General features: G+C 52.2%; 1 protein-coding gene across 1 annotated transcript; it reads left to right on the top strand.

The window, feature by feature from the left end:
* Positions 1-3515: 3515 nt before the first annotated feature.
* On the top strand, positions 3516-25135 carry LOC121168235 (ankyrin repeat and death domain-containing protein 1A-like). The gene is made up of 14 exons (XM_040998147.1): positions 3516-3563; positions 4603-4701; positions 9832-9930; positions 10900-11004; positions 11638-11736; positions 14167-14265; positions 14571-14669; positions 17479-17577; positions 18867-18965; positions 19274-19372; positions 20226-20321; positions 21995-22199; positions 24139-24270; positions 25065-25135. The coding sequence occupies exons 1-14, from the start codon at positions 3516-3518 to the stop codon at positions 25124-25126; spliced, it is 1440 nt and encodes a 479-aa protein (XP_040854081.1). The 3' UTR covers positions 25127-25135.
* Positions 25136-26423: the final 1288 nt, after the last annotated feature.

Below are 26423 nucleotides of genomic sequence, written 5' to 3' on the forward strand. Positions count from 1 at the left end.
CAGCCACTTGGGGAGTGAACCAGTGGATGGAAGATCTCTGTCTCTCCTTCTCTCTGAAAATCTGACTTTCCAATAAAAATAAAAATAATTCTTAAAAAACAACAACAACAAAACAAAAGGATGAGCTGGAATGGCACAGGTCTTCACCCACTCACTATGTGCTGGGGCCATCCAGGGGGGATTTGCATGGGACCACACAGATGGAGGGGCAGAGCTAGGCCTGGCCTTGGGATCACAGGTTCACAAGTGCTTCAGGACAGGGCGTGCAGTGCAGGCTCTGTGGATGGAAGGGGTGTCCAGGGACCTTCCTGAAAAGTCACCTCTTCTGATGGGGCCTTCATCCCTCCTGATGGCCTGCTCGAGTGGGCAGGGAGCCCATAAGAACACCCAGGGCTTTTGTGGAGAGAACAGGAGAGACTTGTCCAGGCCACACAGCTGGGCGGTGAGGACCTGGCTGGGAGCCCGGTGCTCATGCTGCGGCCTCCTCTGCCTTTGGGTGAGCAGTTCTCAGGTGGGCGTGGGAGGCTCTGTACTGATGACTTCCCTCCTGGCACCCCTCCAGGGGCTCCCTGCTGGCCACCACTGTCCTCAACGGGCTGGAACCTTCTGTTGCCTGCCGCTCCTTGGGGAATCCCTCCTCCAGCCCAACAGATGCCATAAACAGAGAGACCAGTGGGGCACGGACTTCCAAGGGCAAGTGCAAGACCAGCAGACATTTTCCCTTTCTCGGTGTATGAACAACTTTTTTAAAAAGATGTTTATTTTTATTAGAAAGTCAGATATACAGAGAGGAGGAGAGACAGAGAGGAAGATCTTCCAGCCAATGATTCACTCCCTAAGCAGTCTCAATGGCTGAAGCTGAGCCAATCCGAAGCCAGTAACCTCTTCCAGGTTTCCCACGTGGGTGCAGGGTCCCAAAGCTTTGGGCCATCCTTGACTGCTTTCCCAAGTCACAAGCAGGGAGCTGGATGGGAAGCAGAGCTGCCGGGATTAGAACTGAAGCGCGTATGGGATCCTGACATGTGTAAGGTGAGGACTTTAGCCGCTAGGCTATCGTGCCAGGCCCTATGCACAACTTCTGTGTGTTATGGAACATACATAGTGAGTGACATCATTCAGTAGATGAATTGTGGATACTTTTTCCTTTGTCATGGCGTAGTTCTTTTGGTAGTGAACATAATTAAAAAGACAAGATATTAGAAAAGTTATTTTAAGATTCTCCTCCATTTTTTTTAAAGATGTACTTATTTTTTTTATTGGAAAGGCAGATTTACAGAGGAGAGACAGACAGATTCATCCTCTGATTTACTCCCCAAGCGGCCGACACGGCCGGGGCTGAACCAATCCGAAGCCAGGAGCCAGGAACTTCTAGGTCTCCCACACAGGTACAGGGTCCTAAGGCTTTGAGCCATGTTCTATTGCTTTCCCAGGTTACTAGCAGGGAGCTGCTAGTAAAGCATAAAAAAAATAACAAAAAAAAAGCATAACAAAACTTCTGTATCTTAGATCAATCAAATGTGACAAAATATGTGGGAAGGTTCAACTTTTGTACATCTGAAAGTTTTCTAAATGAAACATCAGTGGGACCTAGCGCTGTGGCCTAGCGGCTAAAGTCCTTGCCTTGAATGCTCTGGGATCCCATATGGGTGCCAGTTCTAGTCCCAGCAGCTCCACTTCCCATCCAGCTCCCTGCTTGTGACCTGAGAAAGCAGTGGAGGACGGCCCAAAGCCTTGGGACCCTGCATCCGAGTGGGAGACCCAGAAGAGCTCCTGGCTCCTGGCTTCGGATTGGCTCAGCACCAGCCGTTGTGGTCACTTGGGGAGTGAATCATCAGGTGGAAGATCTTCCTCTCTGTTTCTCCTCCTCTGTGTATATCTGACTTTGCAATAAAAATAAAATAAATATTAAAAAAAAAGAGAGAAAGAAACATTGGGGAAGAAGATTTTCAATCTCCCTCCCACGGGCCACGGGTCTCACAGCCCATCAGGCTCAGGGGCCTGGCAAGGAGCAGCCCCAGATTCCAGCAGGTGTGTACCTGACAATAACACCCAGGTCCCCTCCAAACGATGCCTGTGTGCCTGGGACCTCAGACCTACATGGCTGGGGCTCCCTCTAACCTGGAATCCCCCAAACCTACACAGCCAGAGCTCCCTTTAACCTCAGGACCTCAGACCCCCACAGCCAGGGCTCCCTTTAACCTGGGGAGTTTGGGCCCCTTTCAGTCTCCCTTCCTCCCACCCCTTCTCTGGGGCTCTCGTGATGAACAAAAGAGCTTAAAGGGAAAGGGGGTGGATAGCCAGCAAGCAGGTACACAAGCATGGGGGAAGTTCAACAATATTGAGGTGGGAGTCTTCAGGAGCAGATACCCTGTGGACAGTGGGGCCGATGGACGTGGTCCTGGGAGTACAAGGGCAATGAGGCTGGGTGGAGGATGCGGGCTGTCACAGGAGTGTGCAGCTACAAACGGCAGTGGTGAAGCAGCAGCCCTGTGTCCCAGGTGGCAGCTGGCCGCTGTGCCAGCCTGCTGCTCCCTGGCTCCTGCGTTCTTGCCCTTTGGGGTGGTGCCATCCTCTGCTCACCTGGTCTCAATCAGCATCCTGTCCACCTGCCACTGCTCCTGCAGGAGTTCTTGAAAATCAGACCACCTGGACCCGGAGTGATGACTCCATTGGCAAATGCTTCCCTTGTGTTTGCTGGGATCCCATATGGGCACTGGTTTTTGTCCTGGCTGCTCCACTTCCCATCCAGCTCCCTGCTTCTGGCCTGCGAAAGCACTCAAGGACGGCCCAAAACCTTGGAACCCTGCACCTATGTGGGAGACCCGGAAGAAGCTCCTGGCTTCGGATTGGCTCAGCTCCGACTGTTGTGCTCACTTGGGGAGTGAATCATCAGACAGAAGACCTTCCTCTCTCTCTCTCCTCCTCTATGTATATCTGACTTTCCAATAAAAATAAATAAATCTTTTTTATTTTTATTATTTTTTCATTGGAAAGGCGGATATACAGAGAGGAGAGACAGAGAGGAAGACCTTCCGTCCGATGATTCACTCCCCAAGTGAGCGCAACGGGCCGATACTATGCCAATCCGAAGCCAGGAGCCTCTTCCGGGTCTCCCACGCGGGTGCAGGGTCCCAAAGCTTTGGGCCGTCCTCGACTGCTTTCCCGGGCCACAGGCAGGGAGCTGGAAGGGAAGCGGGGCTGCTGGGATTAGAACTGGCGCCCATATGGGATCCCGGGCGTGCAAGGCGAGGACCTTTAACCACTTGCGCCACTGCGCCGGGCCCAAAAATAAATAAATCTTAAAAAAAAATAGGAAAGCAAATTAGGCTGTTTGTGCTAGATCCTTAGCCTGCTGGGTCAGCAGCAGGAGGTAAGGACAGTTACTGACCCTCTCTGACCTTACACCCTCCTCTATAAATTGGTGCCCACAGTGTCCGTTTCATTGGGCAGTCAAACATGATAATCTATACAAAATGCTCAGGCCTGGCATTTTGTATAGGAACCATGTCGGGGGGATGAAGGAGCTGATGGGGAGGAGGGTGAACGTCAGGGCCAGAAACCACGTGCATGCTGGGCTCCTCCGCATCCGGGCACCATGACAGCACCACAGTGCCATGTGGCCATGCAGGGGGATCTACTCCTGGAGCTGGGGCCAGCGCAGGTGGCCGGGGAGGGGAACTCAGGCTCTGTCCTTTGTCTTAGGGTTTCTGAGACCTGCAGGGGTTTGGGGTCTGGCCCAAGGGTACAGGGAAGTCTGGGATATGGAGCTAGTCCCTGCCAATTGCTCAGAGTAAGATCTCAGTGTTCCTCCATTCCCATGCTCACTATGGCCCATCTCAGAGGGCCCCCAGGAAGGAGAGTTTAAAGCCAGGAGAGCAGGGGTCAGAGGTCGGAGGTCAGCAAGCCAAAGCTGGAGTGGTATCTGTGCTCAGGTGTCCAGGTAAGGAGCACAGATGGAGTGTGCAGGAAACAGTGTCCCAGGCAGAGTGAAAAATGTGGCAGAAATCCTGACAAAGGGAGAACAGTTGGGTCCAGCAAGGCACCATCGCTCGCCTGAGACCTCAGAGCAAGCGCTCCCCTTCCTTGCCAATCGCAGGCTGACAATGACAGAGGACAGGAGTGAGCAAGAGAAGGGAGGCTGCCCGCCCCCAGGTCTGTTCCGAGGAGCTCGGGGCAGCATGCCAGGGAGTGTACTTCCACCGTGGTGGGCAGTCAAACCCTTCAGCCCCTCACCTCCAGGAATGAACAGCAAGCACAAAGGCTTTGAGGTGGAAAATTCAGGGCTTTTCTGAGAAGCAATGTGGAGTGAGGGTGGGTAATAAGGGAGGTGGTTGGGGGCCTGGGGTTGGCAGGCCGGCCGAGAGCAGCGGGAAGCGGGCAAGAACTCTTGGTGGGGGACAGATGGAGCCAGTCTGCACTGCATTTGCTTCTGCAGCTGCCATGTGTAGGATGAGAAGAGGGAGCTAGACTGGGGCTGGGTCCCCAGCCAGCTGGCCACCAGTGCCTGCAGAAGGCCCTCTGGCCTACAGACCAGCTGTCCTAGTGGGGAGGGCAGCGAGGCAGGCCTGGTGGCAGTGACCGGATCCTTGCCTCTCCTGGCAGGTGGGCAGAGTGGCTCTGCACTGGGCTGCAGGCACGGGGCACGAGCAGGCAGTGAGGCTGCTCCTGGAGCATGAAGCGCTGGTGGACGATGCAGATGTGGTACGGGGCCCCTCGCAGGGACATGTTGGTGTGTGTGTCTGCTTGTCTGTCTGTCTCCGGGGTTGGGGCAGGGTCTGGTGGGGGAGCAGGGGCAGGGATGGTGGTCAGTTATGATCCCTCTGGGTCTGGGAGCTGGCTCTCGTTGCTGAGACTGGCACAGGTGGGTGGGAGCACTTTGTGTTCCCATTTTCGGTCTGTCCGTGTGTTTCAGCTGCACCGGCACAGCCAGGAGGGCAGGATGAAAACCCACTCAGCAGGGTCACCAGGACAAAGAGCTCCAGCAGAAACTGCTAGCACTTGAGCCAAGAATTGCATGAAGTTTGACAGTCATGCTGAGTTGTAGGGCAGGTATTCACTGCTGAGACAGAGGGAGAGAGAGAGAGGAGAGAGAGACAGGGAGAGAGGAAAACTTATGGGGTTTTCTGTAAGTTTGGGAGGAATGCCCAATGACCAACAATAACAATGACTTTTCATAAGGATTCACTTAGAATCTAAAAAAGCACAAAACTTGAAACTTCCCTGCAGTGCCAACACACTTTTTTTTTTTTGTCCTGGCTTCTCTGCTCCCAGGAAGGGGGCTTGATTAGGAGTTGGGGTCAGGATCCCTGTAGGGGGGCAACCTCACCCCCTCCTCTTGCTGTCTCACCCCATCTGCTCCCTGGACCTTCGTTAGAGGTAGGCTAAGGGTGGAACAGGGAGGGGAGTGTTGTCTTGGGTGCCTAGTACAGATGCGTTGGTGAAACCTTGCAACGTCTTGCGTGGCTCTTTTTCCACCAGGTCTTCTGCTAGGACCTGAGCCTTGTGAGAGAAGGTCTAGGGAGAACAGGGAGGGGAATCCTACTCCCCGTGCAGACAGCAATGAATACATCCTGTGATGTAACCAGATGGGCACGCAGACTTCAGTTATAGGCATGTAGAGGAAGTATCTCAGTCAGTTTTCTTTATTATTATTGTTTACAAATATTTATTTATTCATTTGAAAGGCAGAGTTACACGGACAGAGGGTGAGACAGAGAGAGCTTCCATCTGTTACTTTATTCTCTGAATATCTGCAATGGCTAGAGTAGGCCAGACCAGACTAAAGCAAAGACTTCATATAGGTGCCAGAGCCCAAACACTTGAGCCATCCTTTGTTGCTTTGCCAGGCCCATCGGTAGGGAGCTGGATTGGAAATGGAACAGCTGGGACATGAACTGGTGCCCATATGGGATGGCAGCATTGCAGATGGTGGATTTATCTGGCCCCCATTTTTTAATTTGAAGAGAGAAATAGTTTCTATCAGCAAATGTTCATAACAATAGGCATTGGGCCAAGCTGAAGCATGGAGCTGGGGAACTCAGACATATAAGTGACAGAGACCCAAGTACCTGAGCCATCCCCGCTTCCTCTCAGGGTCTGTATTAGCAGGAAGTTGAAGCCAGGACTCCAACTCTGGTGCCCCAATGTGGAAAGTGAATATATTTTTTTAAAGATTTATTCATTTTATTTGAAATGCAAAGTCATGTGGGGAGAGATATCTGTCTGCTGGTTCACTCATCTAATGGTCACAATGGCCAGAGCTGTGCTGGTCTGAAACCAGAAGTGATGGGCTTCTTCCGGGTTTACCACGTAGGTACAGGGGCCCAAGCACCTGGGCCATCCCCTGCTTCTTCCCCAGGCCATTAATCGTGGAGCATCTGGGAAATGAACCAGTGCCCATAGGGAGTGCTGGTGCTGCAGGCAGAGGCTTAGCCTGATATGCTATGTGCCAATGCCTAGTGTGGACATCTTAACTGGCATTGCCTCCATCAGGCCAAGCACCTGCCCTCTTATCTGTTTTCCTCTGAGCTAACTGAACACCACAGGTGGGTAATTTGTAAGAAAAAGCAGCTTATTGGTCCCACAGTTTGGAAGCTGGAACGTTCAAGGTCTGGCAGCTGTGAGTGTGAGCTCCTTGCTGGTGGGGACTGTCCATGCACATGGTATCCTGTTATAAAGCCACAGTCAGGCCCAGTACAATGGCTTAGTGGCTAGATCCTTACTTTGAACACACTGGGATCCCATATGAATGCCAGTTTGTGTCCCACCTGCTCCACTTCCCATCCAGCTTGCTGCTGGTAGCCTTTGAAAGCAGCAGAGGACAGCCCAAAGCCTTGGGATCCTGCACTTGCGTGGGAGACCTGGAAGAAGCTTCTTGCTCCTGAGTTCAGATCAGCTCAGCTTTGGCCATTGCAGCTATCTGGGGAGTGAACACTGGATGGAAGATCTTTGTCTTTTCTTCTCTCTGTAAATCTCCCTTTTCAATAAAAATAAATAAATCTAAAAAGAATGAATAAAGTCAGTCCTTTGGATGAGGACCCAAGCCTTATGGCCTCATTTAATCATTAATATCTCCCAAAATTCCCACCTCCAAATACTATAATCAGATTAAGTCTGCACTCTCTTCCTTGTTCACAAAGAAGATTATGTTTTAATGTGGGTTTTGGTGGAGATGCTCAAAGCTTAATGGGGAGACATTTCAGCAGGAAAATACTGGGGAGGAAGCTAGGTGTCTAGTGATATGCCCCTGGGCTGTGTCCTGGACAGCTCCTGGGGATCAATGCTGGTGTGAGACAGTGAAGTGTCCCTGGTGCCCCCCCATCCTGTTCCCAGGGCTCTCCCTGCCCCATTCCTGACACTTCACACCTCATACTCCCCAGCCTCCAGGGGCTTTTCCCTCTGGAACACGCCCAGTGTGAGCACACCCTTCCAGTGCTGGCTCTCTTAATAGCTTCAGCCCAGACCAGTATCCTAACCCTGAACCTAACCCTAACCCCTCTGTGGCAGGGCCAGTCCCTTCTGCAAGATTCCAAGAGGATAAGCTTACATTCTTGTGGTCCCTGCTGGCTCTCGTGGCTTCTGCTCCTGCTGGCCATTCTCTTGAAGGTTTGCAAATAGTCGTCCACCTGCCATTGACCTAGCATGGCTCTCAGTCCTTGTCCCTGATTCCCATAGAGCCTCCCTGAACCTGAGGACTGGGGTGTGGGATGAGCTTCCACCTGCAGAGGGAGGGTGCTTTGCTCACACAGGACAGCAGAGTCAGGAGCAGCGAGACGCCCCTGTCTGCAATCTGTCTAGACCTTTCTATGTGCTGTGCCCAGCCTCTGCCACTACCACGTGTCTGCACCAGCACCTCCCTTCCCCCAGACTCCTGTAGGGCAGTGCCCCTTGTTTGGGAAGCTTAGAGTCTGCTGCTCGCTCAGCTGCCACTGGACTTCCATGCCCACTATGGCCAAGGTGCTCAACCTATCCAGCTCCCCTTTCCCCAGAAGAGGAGTTCTGGTGCCTCCCCGCCCCAAGACCCCTTTCTTGGCACCTCTCACACACAAGGCTCCTTGTGGGGTCATACCCATCCCCACAGGGGACCGAGTCCAGGGGGAGGGTGAAGGGTGAAAGACTCTGGGGGCACAAGCGTAGTGCCTTCCCCAGATGCAGAACTGAAGCTGTGCCATGTGGGGCTGGTGTTCTGGCTGCCCCAGAGGCTGCTGGCGTGGGAACTGCAGGGCGGCAGGTCTGGGTACATCATTGTAAATTTCCCATTGGGCATGATGTTTGATACTTCCCCTCCCCCAAGGCCTTGTCAGTGCAGTCCTAGTCGTCTGCCTGCGCAGGATGCTGAGGTCTCTAATCACAGCAAGTCAGAAGGCAAGTAGAGCGCATTTTCCTCTTGAAGCTGTGATTATGAATATCTCTCAGACTGCTTTCTTTTTTTTTTTTTTTTAAAGATTGGTTTTACTTTTATTGCAAAGTCAGATACACAGAGATGAGGCAAGACAGAGAGGAGTCTCTTCTGTCTGATGATTCACTCCCCAAGTGACTGCAACAGTCTGAGCTGTGCCAATCTGAAGCCAGGAGCCAGGAACTTCCTCCTGATCTCCCACGAGGATGCAGGGTCCCAAAGCTTTGGGCTGTCCTTGACTGCTTTCCCAGGCCATAAGCAGGGAGCTGGATGGGAAGCAGCCCCCATAAGGGATCCTGGCGCATTCAAGGCGAGGAGTTTAGCTGCTAGGCCACCGCGCTGGGCCCAGATTGGGTTTTTGAGGAGTGTGAGATACAGGCTGATCCTTGCCTGTTGACGCTGGGATTCCATTTGTGCACTGGTTCATGACCTGGCTACTCCACTTCCCATCCAGCAATACTGCTTAGGACTTGGGAAAGCAACAGAGGATGGCCCAAGTGCTTGGGACCCTGCATGCATGTGGGAGACCCAGAGAAATCTTCTTGCTCCTGGTTTCAGACCAGACAAGCTCTGGCTGCTGCAGCCAGCTGGGGAGTAAACCAGCAGATTTCTCTCTGTAACTCTGATTTTCCAAGCCAAAAAAAAAAATTTTTTTTTTTGGTGGGGGTAGTGGACATTTAGTTTAAATGGTTAGGAAGCCCTTGCCCCACATCTAGGGTGTGGATGGGCTAATTTGAAACTCAGGTCCAGGTCCTGACTGCAGCTTCCTGCCAGTGCAAACGCTGAGCTCAGGCAATTGGGTCGCGGCCAGCATGTGTGAGACTCGGATTTCTTCCCCAGCTCCTGACTCTAGCTCTAGCTGCTGGGGAATGAACCAACAGACGGGAGATCTTTTTTATTGGAAAGGCGGATATACAGAGAAAAGGACAGAGAGGACAGAGAGGAAGATCTTCCATCCGATGATTCACTCCCCAAGCGGCTGAGACAATCTGAAACCGTCCTGCTTTTCCAGGCCACAAGCAGGGAGCTGGATGGGAAGTGGGGCTGCCAGGATTAGAACCGGCAACCATATGGGATCCTGGTGCGTTCGAGGCGAGGACTTTAACTGCTACACTATCGAGCTGGGCCCAGGAGATCTTTTTTTGTCTTTCAAAAATAAAATAAAATAAAATAAAATTATCTCTTATGAACTGATGATGGGGGTAGATGGAAACTGTTTTATTTTTAGGTTTCATTTAGAGGGGACTAAAAGCTTGCAATAATATATCCACAAAACAAAACAAAAACACCTCCTGTTTTTTAAATTCCTAAAGCTGGGAGCTCTGTGGCCTGGGAGGCTCTTAAGGTTGCTAATGCCAAGTGGACACGGGGCCAGGTGCACAGCCACGCCCCCTCACCTGGTTCTCCTCACCTCCCTGTGTCCTCTCCCCTAGTTTGGGGTGAACGCACTCCTCCTGTCTGCCTGGTTCCGTCACCTGCGGATCGTGCAAATCCTGGTCAGCTTCGGGGCGAAGGTCCACTGTGAGAACAAGGTGAGGCTTTGGCTGGAGTCTTCCCTGTCCCCCCCTTGCTAGGGGCCTCTGCCTCTCAGCCTGAAGGTACACAGGTCTCTCCATCTCTGCTCCCACTGCCCTCTGCCCGCTGCCTACCTCTGCCTGACCCCTAGACCCCATCCCCTGAGAACCTTCTGGAAGCCCAGGCTGACACCAGTGCTGTGATGCTGGGACTCGCAGCTGTTTTCATTGAGGTTTGGGAGAAGGTCTGAGTGTGGCCAGGGAGTGTGAATGTGGTGGCAGATATATGCATGTGGTGGTGGTGGGGTGGGGGATGGCACCCTTGCCCTCCCTGCCTGTCCTAGCTCCCAGGGGTGGCTGTGATGGGGTAGAAGGAACAGAAATCCATTCACCAGTTTTGGCACCTTGGGTAAACCTTGGTTTTCTCCTCTGGGAATGGGGAAGTGGCCCATCTTGGAGCAGGGGGACAGCTCTGTCAGAAGAGGACCAGCAGCTCAGGGAACCTGGTATCTGTTCCCCAGGTTGTGTGTGGTTGGTTGGAGGGAGGGAGTGAGTGAGGGCGTGCTCCGGCCAGTGACACGCACAGAGCACTCTGTTCCTGGCTTCTTCGTTAGTGACTGGATCAGAAGTAATGTCTGGGACCTGTTTGCCCGTTCCGTGGGGGATGTTCTGGGGACAGCTGGTGATCAATGACCTCAGTGTCTGTCTTTGAGTCATTTTGCAGCTTATGATGTTTCTACTGTAAGTGCCCTCTTCTCCCCAAGCTCAGGGGTTACCTTCCTGACCCCTGTGACGATGCAAGCTCAGAGAGGCAGGTATCATTGGTCCCCGACCACACAACCAAATCTGAGTGGCTTGTCCTGTGGGCCCACTTGTTGTTGGCAGCGTTGTTCCTCGCGGGGAGGGGTGGCTATGTCTGGGAGACAGGCAGTGTGTGACAGGGGCCTCCCTTCGCATATCACCGGGGCCGCCTGGGCTTATTTGCAGGACGTCCTGACCTTACTGCACTGTGCTGCCCAGAAAGGCCACGTGCCAGTGCTGGTGTACATGATGGAGGACCTGGAGGATGTGGCCCTGGACCAGGCAGATAAGGTGAGAGCCACCTCATCGTTAGCTGGCCCCTGAGGCCCCTGGTGCTCACCAGGCTTCCTGCTTTCCTGAAGGTCCCCTCTAAGACAGGGACCCACTGGACTCTCAACCAGGGGAGCTGTTGGTCCGGAAGAGGGCTGGGCACGAATGGGCAGGGCTCAGGCAGAACATGTTCAGGTGGCTGTCAACCCTGACCATGGACCAGACAGGTGGGAGAAGGGAGCGCCTGCTCTTGGCTTCCTGGAAGAGGTGGTGTTTGCTGACTCACCTGGTTTGGGAGTACCATTGGGAAAAAAGGGGTGTTGGGGTGCGAGCAAACAGAGGAGGGAGCATCTACTGAGCTTCAGAGGGCGTCAAGGGCCCTCGGTGTGTGAATCCTGTGGGGGCTGGAACCGTGGGTGGGCAGGCTGGAGGGGGAACCTGCAGCTGCAGCCCCAGGGATCTGTCGTTTACTCAATGGGCAGTGGGGAGAGACCCCACAAAAAGGCATTGGGTGGCAAATAGGATCTGGGCTTTCCAGGGTAGGTGCATTTGGCCAGGGGAGGCACGAGGACAAGCTGCTGCAGGCCCAGAGTGGCTGGCAAGCAGAGCCACTTGGGCAGGCTGAGGAAGCCTGGCTCCTGTCTTTCTGGCCAGCTGGGCAGGACAGCGTTTCACAGGGCTGCTGAGCACGGGCAACTGGAGGCTCTGGACTTCCTCGTGGGCTCTGGATGTGACCAAGGCGTCAAGGACAAGGTACAGTGCCCGTGAGCCTCTGGGCTCCCTGCCAGGTTGCAGAGCCCCTACCCCATTTGCAAGTGCTGCCCCCTCACCTGTGCCCACCTGACTCTACCTGTACTCTTGGAAGGGCCCAGGGAGCAGGGCCTGGCTCCTGCCCATCCTGCAGGCATATTGCAGCCTACACCCGGGGCGAGCCCTGAGTTACAGTTTCTGGCTGCAGGAGATGCGTGCCATAGCCCTCAGGAAGAAGCTGTGATTAGCCGTGGTCAGGTGGCCTGGTGGCCTGATGGCTTGGCTATCTCTGGGGACAGGGGCTGTCTGTTGGTGGAGGTGTTGGGAAAAGCCTCATCCCTACCACTGGCTATGCTGTATGCTATGGTAACAGGTGGATGGGTGTCAACTCTCAGGGTAGAGAGTTGAAGCTCAGGGTTTTGCTCATCTGAGGAAGGGTGAGGGTGGGGGAGTGGAGGAGATGGCCCTGCAGGTGACTGCATCATGAAAGGTGTGGTAGCACATTCTAGACCATGCTTCTAACCAAGGCAGTGCCTCCCTCATTAACCCTTGCATTGGCGGGGACTGAGGTGGTGACAGTGAGCTCCCCAGACAGAGGCACCACAAGTGCCAGACCAGGAAGTGTGGTCACCAAGCGTTAGTTCTGTCTTCTCTTAGCTGGGGAAGATAAGGCCTAGAGATGGGGGTACTCTGGCTAAGGGCACACAACACGATAAAGGGAGGGCCGAGTGCAGGACCAGCACAACCCTGGTTCCTGGTGCTGAATCCTGAGTTCCTTGCCCTCCAGGGGCACTGAGCCCTGTGAAGGCTGCAACAAATCCGTCCACACTCATCCTCACAGGACCCCACAGCTCAGAGCAGCCCTAGCTCCTTCCTTCTGGAAACATGGACTGAGAAGGTTCTGGGAGTGCCAAGAGTGACACACCCAGGACAGCCCCTCACCAGGACAGGCTGATGGAAGGGGACAAAAATGACCGTCCCTTAGCAACTCAAGGAGAGCGGGAGCAGCAAACACAGAGGAGAGAAATGTGGGTGGTATGCAGGCGAGTCTTGCCATCAGAAAGTCAAGAGAGAGAAGTTTTGAAGCTTGCACCTCCCTCCTGAACTCTGCTTTCTGCTTAAGGATGGAGGGGTAGTGTACTGCATGCTAGTGAGGAATGTGGGTCAGGCCCTCCAGCTTCCTGAAGATCCCCTGGACACAGCCACTCCCCACCATGGCTGCCTTTCTTAATAGCCCCTGGCTCACAGCAGTGGCTGTGTGCGTGCCTACACAGGCAGAGGGCACGCAGAGGGAGCAGGGCGGAGCTAAGGATGGGGGGATTGCTATTCATTCATGTGGTATTCCAATGCTCATAAAGAAAGCCCAAGAGTTTCCTCTTGATCCCTTGTGAATGTGACTGTCCACTTATATGTGTGCAGCTTGACCAAGGGGTGGTGGACATTTCTCATTTTGAGTTGAAGTCCAAGTGCCTACTCCGTTACACGCTGGTGAGCGGCCATTGCTTGTCCCTGCCTTTTCTAGCCCTCTGCTTCCTCAGTAAGGATGTTCTTGTTTCTGGTTGTTCTTTCTGGAAGATCGATTTATTTATTTGAAAGACAGAGTTACAGAGGTGAGGGTGGAGGGGAGGGATGGAGCTTTATTTACCCTGCTTGTTCACTCTCAAAAATGGTTGGAGTTGCATTGGGCAGGAGCCAGGAGTTCTGTCTGGGTTTCCCAATAGGCTGCAGGGGTTCAAGCATTTGGGCCATCTTCTGCTGCTTTCCCAGGCACGTTAACGGGGAGCTGGATCAGAAGTGGAGCAGCCAGCACTGGAACTGGCACTCATAGGGGATACCTGCTACACCACAGGGCCCCGCCCCTCCCACCTAGTTCTTCAAGTATTGGGTCTGTTTTGAAAATATAAGGGAGGGCCCGGCGCGGTGGCGCAAGTGGTTAAAGGTCCTCGCCTTGCACGCCCGGGATCCCATATGGGCGCCGGTTCTAATCCCGGCAGCCCCGCTTCCCTTCCAGCTCCCTGCCTGTGGCCTGGGAAAGCAGTCGAGGACAGCCCAAAGCCTTGGGACCCTGCACCCGCGTGGGAGACCCGGAAGAGGCTCCTGGCTTCGGATCGGCATAGTATCGACCCGTTGCGCTCACTTGGGGAGTGAATCAATGGACGGAAGATCTTCCTCTCTGTCTCTCCTCTCTGTATATCCGCCTTTCCAATAAAAAAATAATAAAAATAAATCTTTAAAAAAAATAAAAAAAGAAAATATAAGGGAAGTGAGAACTTAGTTTGAGTTTTGGTTCTGCATGGCCTTGGCCCTGCTGACAGAGCAGCAGCTTGTCACATACTTGTGACAATCCCTCTCTAGGATTCCGGGGCGGTAAAGTAAGCGGGCGACCTCAGCGGGGCGCGGGGCTGTGTGCGAGGTCGTGTCCTTCCCCTGCAGGAGGGAAACACAGCGCTTCACCTGGCTGCCGGCCGCGGCCACTTGGCGGTGCTGCAGCGGCTGGTGCACCTGGGGCTGGATCTGGAGGAGAGGAACGCGGTGAGTTGTCCCTTGTGGAAGGCACAGAGATGAGTCCGGCCCCCCAGGCGTGCAGGAGCACGGGCTCTGGTGGTTCCCTCATGCCGGGAAGTGATGAGCCTAGCGTGCGTCCCCGGAAAGCTGCTGTGGCTCACAGCAGGGTGGTCAGCGGCAGAGGCACTGGACTAGCACGGAGGCTGAGAACAACTCCTACTGAGAGGGCGTAGCGAGCACGTCCAAGGACAGGGGTCTGGCAGTGCCCAAGGGCTTGGTCCTGTCGCCCCCCTTCCCCACTGCCACCTGCACCCCCTTGCCCTGTGTTTCAGGAGGGGCTGACCGCCCTGCACGCCGCTGTGGAAGGTGCCCATGCTGACTGCGTACAGCTCCTCCTCGACGCCGGCAGCGACGCCAACGCCCTCACCCAGGTAGCCATTTCCCGCTGGTTTTCCAGGTGCATTAGCTGGGCAGCTGGATCGCAAGAGGAGCAGTTCAGATTCAAACGAGCGCCCATGTAGGATGCTGGTATACACAACTAGGTCACGATGCCAACACCTTGGAGTGTTGTTTGGGTTTCTTGGGAGCTTACAAAGCCTCTGTGATAATAACGATTACCTCAGAAGCACATCACCCATTTTACAAAGAAGAAAATGGAGACTTACAGATTATCTTAGTTCATTTTCTTTTCTTTTTTTTCTTTCTCCTCTCCTGTCTTCAGTTGCTTTGTTGCGGTGTATGTTGCAGACCCCTCATTTAGGTGTTGCAGACCCCTCATTTAGGTGCACAGCTCCATGGTACCCACAGTCATGTTCCCATTCCTGTCATTTTCTTTCTAATATTTGCTAGGCTATTTTTATTTATGTTTAGGGCAAAGCAAAACAGGAAAAGGGAGGGGCGAGAGGACAGAGAGAGACAGAGGGAGAATATCTTCCATCTGCTGGTTTACTTTCCAAATGTCTGCGGCATCTAGGGCTACACCAGGCGGAAGCCCAGCGTTAGCAGGCAGCTGGATCAGATGCGGAGGCATGGCTCAACCCCAGGTACTCTGGGATGCGAGAGAGAGAGAGAGAGAGAGAGAGAGAGAGAGAGAGAGAGAGAGAGAAAGGAGCTTCCATCCACTAGTTGGGTCCCCAAATGCCCACAACAGTTGGAGCTGGGTGGGTGGTGAGGGCAGAGCTAGGAGCTGAGAACTCAATCCAGGCTTCCGCGTGTGTGCGTGGCAGGTACCCAGGTAACTTGGTCCACCAGCACTATTGTCTCCCGGGATCTGCATTAGCAAGGAAGCTGAGATCAGGGGCTGGAGCCAGGACTCAAACCCAAGCATCCTGTGGTGGGTCCCCGGGGACTTAGCCCCAAGGCTAAACACCTGCTTCCAAGAAGTAGGTTTTCTGTTGCTGACAACCTAACAGACATCACTGACTGGGCAGGTTGTTAAGAAGAGAGGTTCTTTCCTTTACAGCTGTGGTTGGAGGTCTGGGGGCTGCAGCTGCCTGGGTAGGGGCAGAGTCCTGAGGCAGTGCAGGGTATGCTATGGTGGGAGACAGGAGTGCATCTGGCTGTTGATCTCTTCTCTCTTTTAAAGCCACTGTGACTGTCACGGGGCGGGGGGGGGGTCTCCACCCGGTGACTGCTTCTCCTCTTGGTCACCTCCCTAAGGCCTCATCACTACGTACCAGGTTTGGATTAAGCTGCTGTCCTAGGCAGACCTCACAAGTGGGATTAAGCATCCTGAGTTTCCGAGGGGACAGACTGTATTTAAACTGCTACCGAGAGGTCTGTCACTTTGTCAGCAGCAAAGCTGAGGCTTAGCAGCCTGCTTGCCCATTGCTCCCCAGCATGGTTGGGGGTGCCCCCTGCTGTGGAGCTCCACCTGGGCTAGAGCCCTCCCAGCTCAGTCCTGGAGCCTGCTGCATGACCCTGGCCCAGGCCACCTCTTTCCCTCACTCTCTGTTGTACACAAGTCTGCGCTGAAAAATTCTCTCTGACTAGGAGAGGCAGCTGCATGGCCCCTCTCCAGACAGGGAGTTTGTGGTTTTGTTTCTTGTTTTGTTTTGCTTTTTGTGTTTAGATCAGCGACAAATTGATTTTATTATTCTTTTTAAAAGTCTTTATTTTATTTTCATTGGAAAGTCAGATATACAGAGAGGAAGGTCTTCTGTCTGTTGATTCATTCCCCAAGTGGCTGCAACGACTGGAGCTGAGCTGATCCAAAGCCAGGATCCCTGAGTCTCTTCTGGATGCAGGGTCCTAAGGCTTTGGGCCATCCTTTACTGCTTTCCCAGGCCACAAACAGGGAGCTGGATGAGAAATGGGGCTGCTGGAATTAGAACTGGCACCCATATGGGATCTTGGTACCTGCAAGAAGATGAGGAGTTTAGCTGCTCGGCTACAGCACCAGGCCCCGATTTTTTTTTTTTTTTTTTAAGATTTATTTTTATTGGAAAGGCAGGTTTACAGAGTGAAGGAGGAGAGACAGAGAAGAAGATCCTTCATCCTCTAATTAATTCCCCAAATGGCTGCAATGGCCAGAACTGAAACCAGGAGCCAGGAGCTTCTTCCGGGTCCTCCTGCCTGGATGTAGGGTCCCAAGGCTTTGGGCCAGCCTCCACTGCTTTCTTGGGCCACAAACAGGGAGCTGAATGTAAGTGGAGTACCAGGCACATGAACAGGCGCCCATATGGAATCTTGGCATTTCAAGCTGAGGATTTAGCCACTAAACTATTGTGCTGGGCCCCAAATCTGTTCTCTTAGCTGGTTCAGTTCCTTCAGGATCTGGAATTGTCTGTTCTAAATTTCAATCATGTTGTGCAATCAGAAATCAAAATACACATGGTAACAATAATAATACATGATAAAACTGTTCGAAAATAGAGGAATTAAGATGGTCTGCTTTAGAGATTATTTGGAGCTGGTGTTGTAGTCTTCCTCTAGGTAGCCACCTGCTCAGGGCCTGCCACCTGCTTGTTCTTGCCGGACAAGGAATTGCATGGACTTGGCTCTATGCCGCCGCCAGGGTTTGTGATGGGAGTAAGGAAGAAGCAGAGACCCCCCCACAAGCAGCTTTTACTGATCCCCATCCCTGGGCAAGTCATTCAATTTGCCAGCCTCAAGGTTTCATGGAGATAAGAGGCCCCTGTGGGGGGTGGAGGGTGGGTTGAGACCTAAATGGAACAATGAAGCCTAAAGTGCGTTGTCAGTGGTGCTGTGAGGGCTGCTGTCACTCTGCTTTTCTTCTAGAAAAAGCTGAGCTGCCTGCACTATGCGGCCCTCAGGGGCTGCGAGGACGTGGCCAGGGCGCTCATCCGAGCAGGAGGCTGCACCCAAGTGGCAGATCACGTAAGTGTGGGGCCTGTTTGGAGGGAGTCCTCATCATGGCCCAACCTGTGGCCACAGCAGGTGGAAAGGGGGCACTTTGGACCCTTGGAGACTGCCAGGACTAGAGGAGCCAGATCTTGTTCCGGTGGGATCAGGGTTAGAAACCCAGTTTGCCCTGAACTATTTACTGCTGTTCTCCCCCCCATGTGCGCACTGCGTCTAAGTGAGAATCTTTCACGTTTCTGACCGTAGCTTCTTAGCTGGTGTGTGTGTGTGTGTGTGTGTGTGTGTGTGTGTGTGTGTGTGTGTGTTTCCTTGGTTGGCTTTGAGGCCTGGCAGTACCACCATTTAAAAACTGAATAACTTTGGGGTGAGCTACTTCACCCTCCCTGGTCCTCTGTCTTCTCATCTGTCTATAGTTTCTTAGGACTCCATTTTGTCAATGAGGAGATAACTTCATTAGGTTGAAGATAGTTTCAATAGGAAGCTTTATTAGGAAACTAAAATAGCTTCTATATTTGCAATGACTGCATAAAAGACAGAGAAGAAAGGCAGATTTACTTATTTGTATTTGAAAGGCAGATTTACAGAGAGGAAGAGACAGAGAGCTATATTATTGTGGCTGGTACACCTTCAAAATGGCCACAATGGCTAGAGCTTGGCTGGTCTAAAGCCAGGAGCCAGGAGTTTCTTCCAGGTCTCCCACATGGGTGCAGGAGTCCAAGCACTTGGGCTGTCCTCTACTGCTCTCCCAAGCCACCAGCAGGTAGCTGGATCAGAAGTAGAGCAGCTGGAATGTAAACTGGTGCCCTTTTGGGATGCCAGTGCCACCGATGGAGGCTCAACCTGCTATGCTACACTGCTGGTCCCTATTATAACCTTTTTGTAATTAATAACTGAGGGTTTTTCTGACAACAAATGTGAATTTATACCATCAATGCTTGGCATTGATCCACAGTCTGTGATACTGTATCATCTACAGAGTGCGATGCTGTGGCAGTAAATCCACGTTGTCATTTAGATGGGGCCACAGACCCCCTCTGGTGGGCATAGAATTCTGCAACCTTGAGAGACCTTGGGTAAGCACTGATCCTTCATCTCATACAGAAGCACTGACCTGCTCCCTACATGCCGGTGGATGGAGAGGCCCAGAGCCACGGGCCCTCTTAGCCATGTGATGAGAACAGCACCCCTGATACTTATTAGGTGGCTGAATGTTTGAGAAGCTAGAAGGTTCCAAACCCACAAGCACTGAGTCCCACCCAGAGCTGGGGAGGACCCCTAACTGACAAATGTGCCCCCTTCCACAGCGGGGCACCTCTCCAATGCACCTGGCTGTGAGACACAACCGCCCCGCCCTGGTCCAGCTCCTCATTGATGCCCACAGTGACCTGGATGCCACTGACCATGTAAGTAACTGCAGGAAACCTCGGGCCCCTCCCGGGGGGGGGGCAGGGCCGGGCACTGGTCACCTAGCATGACCCCAGAGTTGAAGGGCTGTTGTTTTAGGTCCCAGAGGTTGAAGATGGCATCATTTTCATGTTCACATGTTGAGTACTTTAGAGGTTTTGTCCAGAGCCACACAGTACGGGAGTAAACATGTCCCTACAGTCAGCTGTCCTTGGGCGTCTTCCCTTGGTCTGGGTCTGTCTGGGAGCCTGCTGTCCCTGGGTGATTTTTTCCAGCTTGGCTTCCTGGCCACTTGCTTTTTCCCCAGAGGCAGCAAACGCCCCTGCACCTCGCCGCCGAACACGCCTGTCAGGAGGCGGCGGAGCTGCTCCTGGTCATGGGGGTCGACTTAAACCTGACAGATAAGGTACCTGTGCTTGCCACCCATCTGCCTTTCAAGATGTCCATGCCTCCCTCTTTGCTACCAACACCTCCTCCTTATTCTCCTTCAGGCTGTCCAAGCCTCAAAATACAGCAGTTCAAAAGCAGCCACTTTCAGGCAGCCTTCCCACCCTTCTGCTACCTTCACCTCTCTCCTCTTGGTCCATCAACCCCCTTCTCCCTGTTCCGTGGCTGCCTTTCCTTCTTTCGTGCTCCCCATAAGACTGCGAGTCACCTGGTGGGGAGTGGGAGGAGTGGAATAAGTGCCTCATTGCTGCCCTCCTACCCTCTACATGGGACCAGACTTGGGAGGACCTCGCAGCTCTCACTGTGCTCTGTGTGGCTACCTCTTGGGGTGGCTTCAGAAGAGCCTGGGTGGGCGGGGGGACTGGGGTAAGGTTGGGAGGTCACAGGCTCAAGAAGGAATGGGCACTTGTGCATGTAACCCAGCAAGGCCAGTCTGGGATGCGGAAGGCGAGGCTGCCTGAGGTTGCACCTGTGGGAGGGGACTGACTCTCTGTTTGGAGCTGGGCCAGGGCCAGTGGCTGGATGGGAGGAGCCGCTTCCTGTGTCACAGCTGGAGCCAAGGGCCTGGGGTCTGGTGGGAGACAGGCAGATGTCACAGGATGTGCCCACATCCCCTCCTCTGACCACGTGTGGGCCTGTCTCTGACCACAGGAGTGGTGGTCCCTGCCTGTGATGAAGAGGAGTTTCATCAGGTCCAAGGCTTTCTAAATAAATGCAAGAGTTGCCGGAATTATTACCATTGCCTTTAAAATTCTTCTTAATTTTTGAAATTATTTTTCAGTTGTAACTTACTATTCACCTCTGCCTTACAGCAGGGGAAGACTGCCCTGGCTGTGGCTGCCCGTGGCAACCATGTCAGCTTGGTGGACATGATCATAAAAGCAGATCGTTTCTACAGGTGGAAGAAGGTATGGAGGCCCACACGTGCTTTCTCTGTGTTGGAAAGGGGCCAGTCATGGCTCCGGCTGGAGATGGCTTTCAATCCCAGTTTTGACTGGAGGGTGTTAATGCTGGTCTCGGGCACCACTACGAGTAGCTGGATGAGCTTCCAGACACACTGACTCACACAAGTGGACAGAGGGGACAGTGCCGGTGTAGAGGGGCCTGGCTGTAGCTCCTGGCTGACAAGTGCATAAATGCATGCCTGTGCGGGTACCATCTCACAGCCATCCCCAGGGACTCGGACACGTTGTGTTCTGAGCTCTGAGGAAAATGTGCTGGGATGGATTAGTGATTCTGCGGTGGGCTTGGAAGAGGAGAATGGCAGAGTGCAGGGGACTTGTGGTATCCCCAACACAAACTAAGACAGGCTCTGTTGTCCTTGCTATAAAAAAAAAGTTATGATACAAATCTTTTTTTGCATTTTCTTCAGTTTTCACAATTAGTATACTATATAAGTTGCATATTGCAAAAATTAGTTTTCTTTAAATGCTTTCATTTATTTTACAAACCCTTTTATTTTGCTTATATCACTAGTAAGTTTTAACACTTCTAAGGAAGCCTTTCATTAATACCTGGACCCAAGTTTAAGCTGAGTCAATTAAATAACCTTAGATATTCTAAACTAAAATTTGTGGGATAGACTTTCTTTTTGAAGTGCTTCAACTGCTTCCCAAGATCTTTAAAATTATCTCAGTAAATCCAGTAAATTAAACCAAAAAAATCCAAGCACATAATGTACACCAGTGTTTTGGTCAATGAACGAAGGCTGTATAGATGAGGGTGCCTGGAAAAGCTTGTGGAAACTGGAAGAGTTGCTTTTTTTTAAAAGAGATTTATTTATCTTTATTGGAAAGGCAGATTTACAGAGAGAAGGAAAAAGAGAGAGAAATATTTTCCATTTGCTGTTTCACTTTCCAAGTAGCCGCAACAGCCAGAGCTAAGCTGATCTGAAGCCAGGATCCAGGTGCTTCATCTGCGTCCCCCACGTGGGTGCAGGCTGCCCTCAACTGCTTTCCCAGGCCACAAGCAGGGAGCTGGGTGGAAAGTGGAGCAGCTGGGATACGAACCAGTGCCCATATGGGATTCCAGCTCATGCAAGACAAGAACTTTAGTTATTAGGTTACTAAGCCCTGCCTAGATTTTCTTTATTTTTATTGGAAATGCAGAACTACAGAGAGAGAGATGGAAAGATAGATTGCCCTTCTATTAGTTCACTCTCCAGATAGCCACATTGGCTGGAGCTGAGCCAGTCTGAAATCAGGAGCCAGGAGCTTCTTTTGGGCCTCCCACGAGGGTGCAGGGGTCCAATGCCTTGGGTTGGCCTTTGCTGCTTTTCCAGGCCACAAGCAGGGAGCTGGTTTGGAAATGGAACAACCTGGATATGAACCGGTGCCCATAAGGGATGCCAGTGCTACAGGCATCTTTGCCAGCTATACCACTGTGCCAGGTCCCCAAGAGCTAAGTTTATTTTGGTGCAAAACAATCTGAAATCTTCATGAAGCATTTAAGGGATCTTTTGAAAAGTCCATGGAATTTGAGTATTGCAAAAGAAACAAAAACAAAAAAACCCCCACATCTGCACGGAGAGCCTGGTGGGGTGTGACCGCTCAGCTTCTGTTCTCGGGATCTATCTCCGCAGGACCACCTTTCCTGCAGGGACTCCCACGACCATGCTACAAAGAGCCTGACCTTTAAGCAGGACCACCGGCAGGAGACCCGGCAGCTCCGCTCCATTCTGTGGCGCCTGGCCTCCAGGCACCTGCGCCCCCATGAGTGGAAGAGGCTGGCGTACTCCTGGGAGTTCACCGAGGCCCACGTGGCTGCCATTGAGCAACAGTGGACAGGTACCACCTCGCCCTGCCCACATCGGCGGGCAGAGTGCTGGGGACGTCTGGGGTATGATTCTGGGAACCGAGCCTGTGCCACCCATAGCCCAGCCCCACACTGCTTCCAGCTGCCATTTGTCCGCCTCACTGCACAGGCTGGGTCTCTGCCTCCCAGGGAACCTGTGAATTTCACTCTGCCCACCAACCCACCTGATCCATTTACTCCATCTAAACTGCTAAACTCAAGCACTCCTGGTAGAAAGAAGTGAGTCCCTGCTGTGGAAGCTGCTCAACCTCTATTTGGAAACACTGACCCTGGCACTAAGACATGAAAAGGAAATAAAAATAAGGTGTATAGATATCAGGAAGGAAGACAGCAGTGTTCATTTCAGATGCGTGTGAAACTAGGAAACATAGTCTTATAAACTGAAAAACATTTGGAATTAACCAAGTAATTCAATGAAACAGCTAAGAATGTGATAAAATAGACACCATGGTGTGTACCATCAGTTGGGAAGGTACATAGTACTGCCTTCCTTCCTTCCTCTCTCCCTCCCTCCCTTCCTTTCTTTCTTCATCTTTATTTTTCTTCCTTTCTCTTTCTTTCCATTCTCTTTCTGTCGCTCTCTCTGAGAGAGAGAGAGAGAGAGACAGACAGACAGACAGACAGACAGAGATTGACCAAACTTCTATCCCTTCCATGTGAGTACAAGGTCCCAAGCACCTGGGCCATCCTTTGCTTCCCTCCTAGGTGCATTAGCAGGAAGCTGGATAGGAGATGGAGCAGCCAGGGTTTAAACTGGTGCTCATATGGGATACCAGGTACCACAGGTAGCAGCCTAATGCACTATGCCACAGCATTGGCCTTTTAAAGTTGATCTTTTTTAAAAGATTAATTTTATTTATTTGAAAGGCAAAGCAACATAGAGAAAGGGTAAGACACAGAGAGACATTCCATTTACAGGATTGTTCCCCAAATTGCTGCAATGGCCAAGGCCAGGCCAGAACCTACATCCAGGAGCAGCACTCTGATAATGAAGGCAACTGGCTTAACTGCTGCACTACAATGCCAGCCCCTAAAACAGGCTTCTGTTTACAATAGTGTGTGTGTCTCATTTGATAAAGAGAAACATGATTGACACAAGTAAACAGTGACAACTGACCAGGAACCGGCATGTGGAAAGCAGCTAAGTTGCCTTTCATATGCTTGCACCCCATATCGGAGTGCTGGTTTAGCCCTGATCCAGGTTCCTGCTAATGCAGCCTGGGAGACAGCAGGTGATAGTTCAAGTGCTTGGATTCCTGCCACCCACACAGGAGATCAGGGTGGAGTTTTGGGCTCCTAGCCTCAGCCTGGTCCAGCCCTGGTTTCTGGTGGATCATAACACGGAAAACCGGTGGATGGAAGATCTCCTGTCATTTGTCTCTGTCTTCCAAACACCGAAAAGAACTGCTTAACGGGTTAAAGGTGGCGCCACGTCAAGCAGAACTGTGGCCGAACACTCACAGCTATCCCCTGGGTTAAATGACGCATAGTCCTCACCCACCACCTCCAAATCTGGCTATAGACAGGAGGCACCTGGGCAGCTGTGACAACCCCAATGCCCAGGCTGCCCCAGGAGAGGGTAGAATCTTTTGTGGGTGTCAGGGTGGAGGCGCTGGATTCTGAGATTTCCTAGGAATATTCAGGGAGCTGCTTAAAGTGGGCCTTTGCGTGCAAAGCAACCAGCAAGGTAAGTGCCCCAGCATGCATCCTGGTTGACCGCAATGTCTTCCAAATGCCCATCTGTGGGCATCAGGTGAGGTCTAGGGGCCCAAGACACCAACCCAACTGTGCAGCCAGAGCAGTAAAGGGCCTGGAGAGGAGGAGCCAGGATTGAGAGTCTCATCCTAGGGCTGGGGTTAGGGCGGCCTGATTGGCTACACTCCTCCTCCCCTCTCCTCACTGCCTCTTCAGGCACCAGGAGCTACCAGGAGCATGGCCATCGAATGCTTCTCATCTGGCTGCACGGTGTGGCTGTCGCCGGCGAGAACCTGGGCAGAGCGCTGTTTGAGGGCCTTGTGGCCATTGGCAGGAGAGACCTGGCAGGTACACACCCCTAGATGGGACCAGGGAGGGATGCGGCAGAGCCCCAAACCAGTTGCGCAGGCCTGTGGCACTAAGGTGCATCGCTACTCCCATCAATGCCGTCTTCCCAGACCTCCCCTTCTCAGTGGGCCCGGGGTTCCCCATCAGTGCAACTAAAGTGTTAGCCCAAAGGAACGCTATACCCGCCACTATCATCTCAGTCTTGGCAGTTACATTTTTTTTTTCCACTTTATAGTAAGAATGGGATTGTTTGTCCCATCAAATATTAAGATATAGAAACCCAGACTGGCTTAACACAAGCTGTTTGGTGGCCTATCCCAAAACCTGATTTCCAGGTAGGGAAGGGTGTCTTGTGGAACCATCAGGCAAGCAGAACTAAAGGTTCCAGAACTTAATTCTATCAAAAGCAAAGTCAGCTCATGATCCCTTCCCCCCCAAAATAAACAACCCTGACACTGATATGTGTTGGCAGGTGCACTAGGTGGGGCAATCACAGGATCGGGAAGGTGGTTGGGAAGAACATGTTAGCTAAGATGCAGCAGAAACAAGCTCTGGTCCCTGTGTCTCTCCTGACTGCTTACACTCAGGCAAGGTGGAAGAAGAGCAAGGAAGCATCTCTGGGTGGAAGAATTAGGGACTTTTGTTTGTTTGTTTTTAATGTGTCAAAATGCTCTTAAATATAATCGCTGTATCTTCAGTTAGCACAAACTCTGGCAGGTGAGGAAGGCATGGTACTGACCCCAGGAGGCAGAGCCGAGACACTGTGAGGTCACAGGAGTCTTTTCTTTTTGCAGAAAGCATCAGGAAGAAAGCAAATGCAGAGCCCAGTGGCCCCCGGGGGTGCACGACCATGTGACTGGAGGAGCCAGACTTCCAGGCCTGGAACTGCCCAAACAGAAGAGGGCCACCACGTAAGGCCTTTTATGTGGCCACTGTTAACAGAGTCCAGCTGTGGAGGAGTCCAGCAGGCAAATGGCCAATGCTCGGTTTGTCACGAGGCTTGGTCCAGAGCCTGCGTGGTGGTCGGGAAGTCATCCTTCCCCATGGCTGTTGTCCTAGGAGTCCTGGGCGCACCTTCACCTCTGGTGTCCGGCAGCCTCCCGGAAGCGCAGTGAGCCATGTACACAGGGTACAGCATGGCCCAAGGTGCAAAAAAAAGTCTCCTAGGCCACACTCGTCATCTGGTGCTGGGGTCAGGTGCCAAACCCAGCCATCCTTCTTCCTTGACACAAGTGCTGTTAAAACCCCTTCCAGAATGGATTGCCTTGACTTCTCCGCTGGATTTTTTTTTTTTTTCCTTTTTTGGATCAAAAGTAGAGGAGTTGGGATATGAACCGGCGTCCATAAGGGATGCCAGCACTGCAAGCCTGTTGAGCTACTGCACCAGCCTGCCTTTGCTGCCTCACTCCACAGCTGTTAGCTCTTACAGATTATTTGTACAGTTTGATAGCCCTCATTTTTCCCTCTGGTATTACAGTCAGTAAAACTTCTAAAACTCTCAAAATCACTTCCCTTTATAAAAGTAGCTGCAGAAATATACAAAGAGTTTCTGAGTGTTCCTCCTACGACTTCCTCAAATACTGACATCTTACATAATTTGGGGGTAACTTTTTAAACCAGGAAATTAACACTGGTACATGGTTTATATATATATACATTTTAAAAGATTTATTTATTTTTATTGGAAAGGCAGATATACAGAGAAGAAGAGAGACAGAAAGGAAGATCTTCAGCTGCAACGGTCAGTGCTGTGCCGATCCGAAGCCAGGAGCCAGTAACTTCCTCTAGGTCTCCTACGCAGGTGCAGGGTCTCAAGGCTTTGGGCTGTCCTCAACTGCTTTCCCAGGACATAAGCAGGGAGCTGGATGGGAAGTGGGGCTGCTGGGATTAGAACTGTCACCCATACGGGATCCCAGTGCATTCAAGGCGAGGACTTTAGCCGCTAGGCCACTGTGCTGGGCCCAAATGATGCTATTTGTTACCATGTCCTTTGGGAAAAGAAACAACTGGAAGCAAACCCAGGGATCATCTCCAGGGGTCTGGAGACAGGAAGCCTGGTCTACTACCCACATGGTGGCCACCGCTTGCCACCCTCACCAGTTGCTGTAGTGTGCATAGGGCCTGGTACCCCTAGATCCCAGAGGCATCAGCTA

The sequence above is a fragment of the Ochotona curzoniae genome, unplaced genomic scaffold (assembly GCF_017591425.1).
Source record: "Ochotona curzoniae isolate NIBS_2020 unplaced genomic scaffold, NIBS_Ocur_1.0 patch79, whole genome shotgun sequence".
Classification (NCBI taxonomy): domain Eukaryota; kingdom Metazoa; phylum Chordata; class Mammalia; order Lagomorpha; family Ochotonidae; genus Ochotona; species Ochotona curzoniae.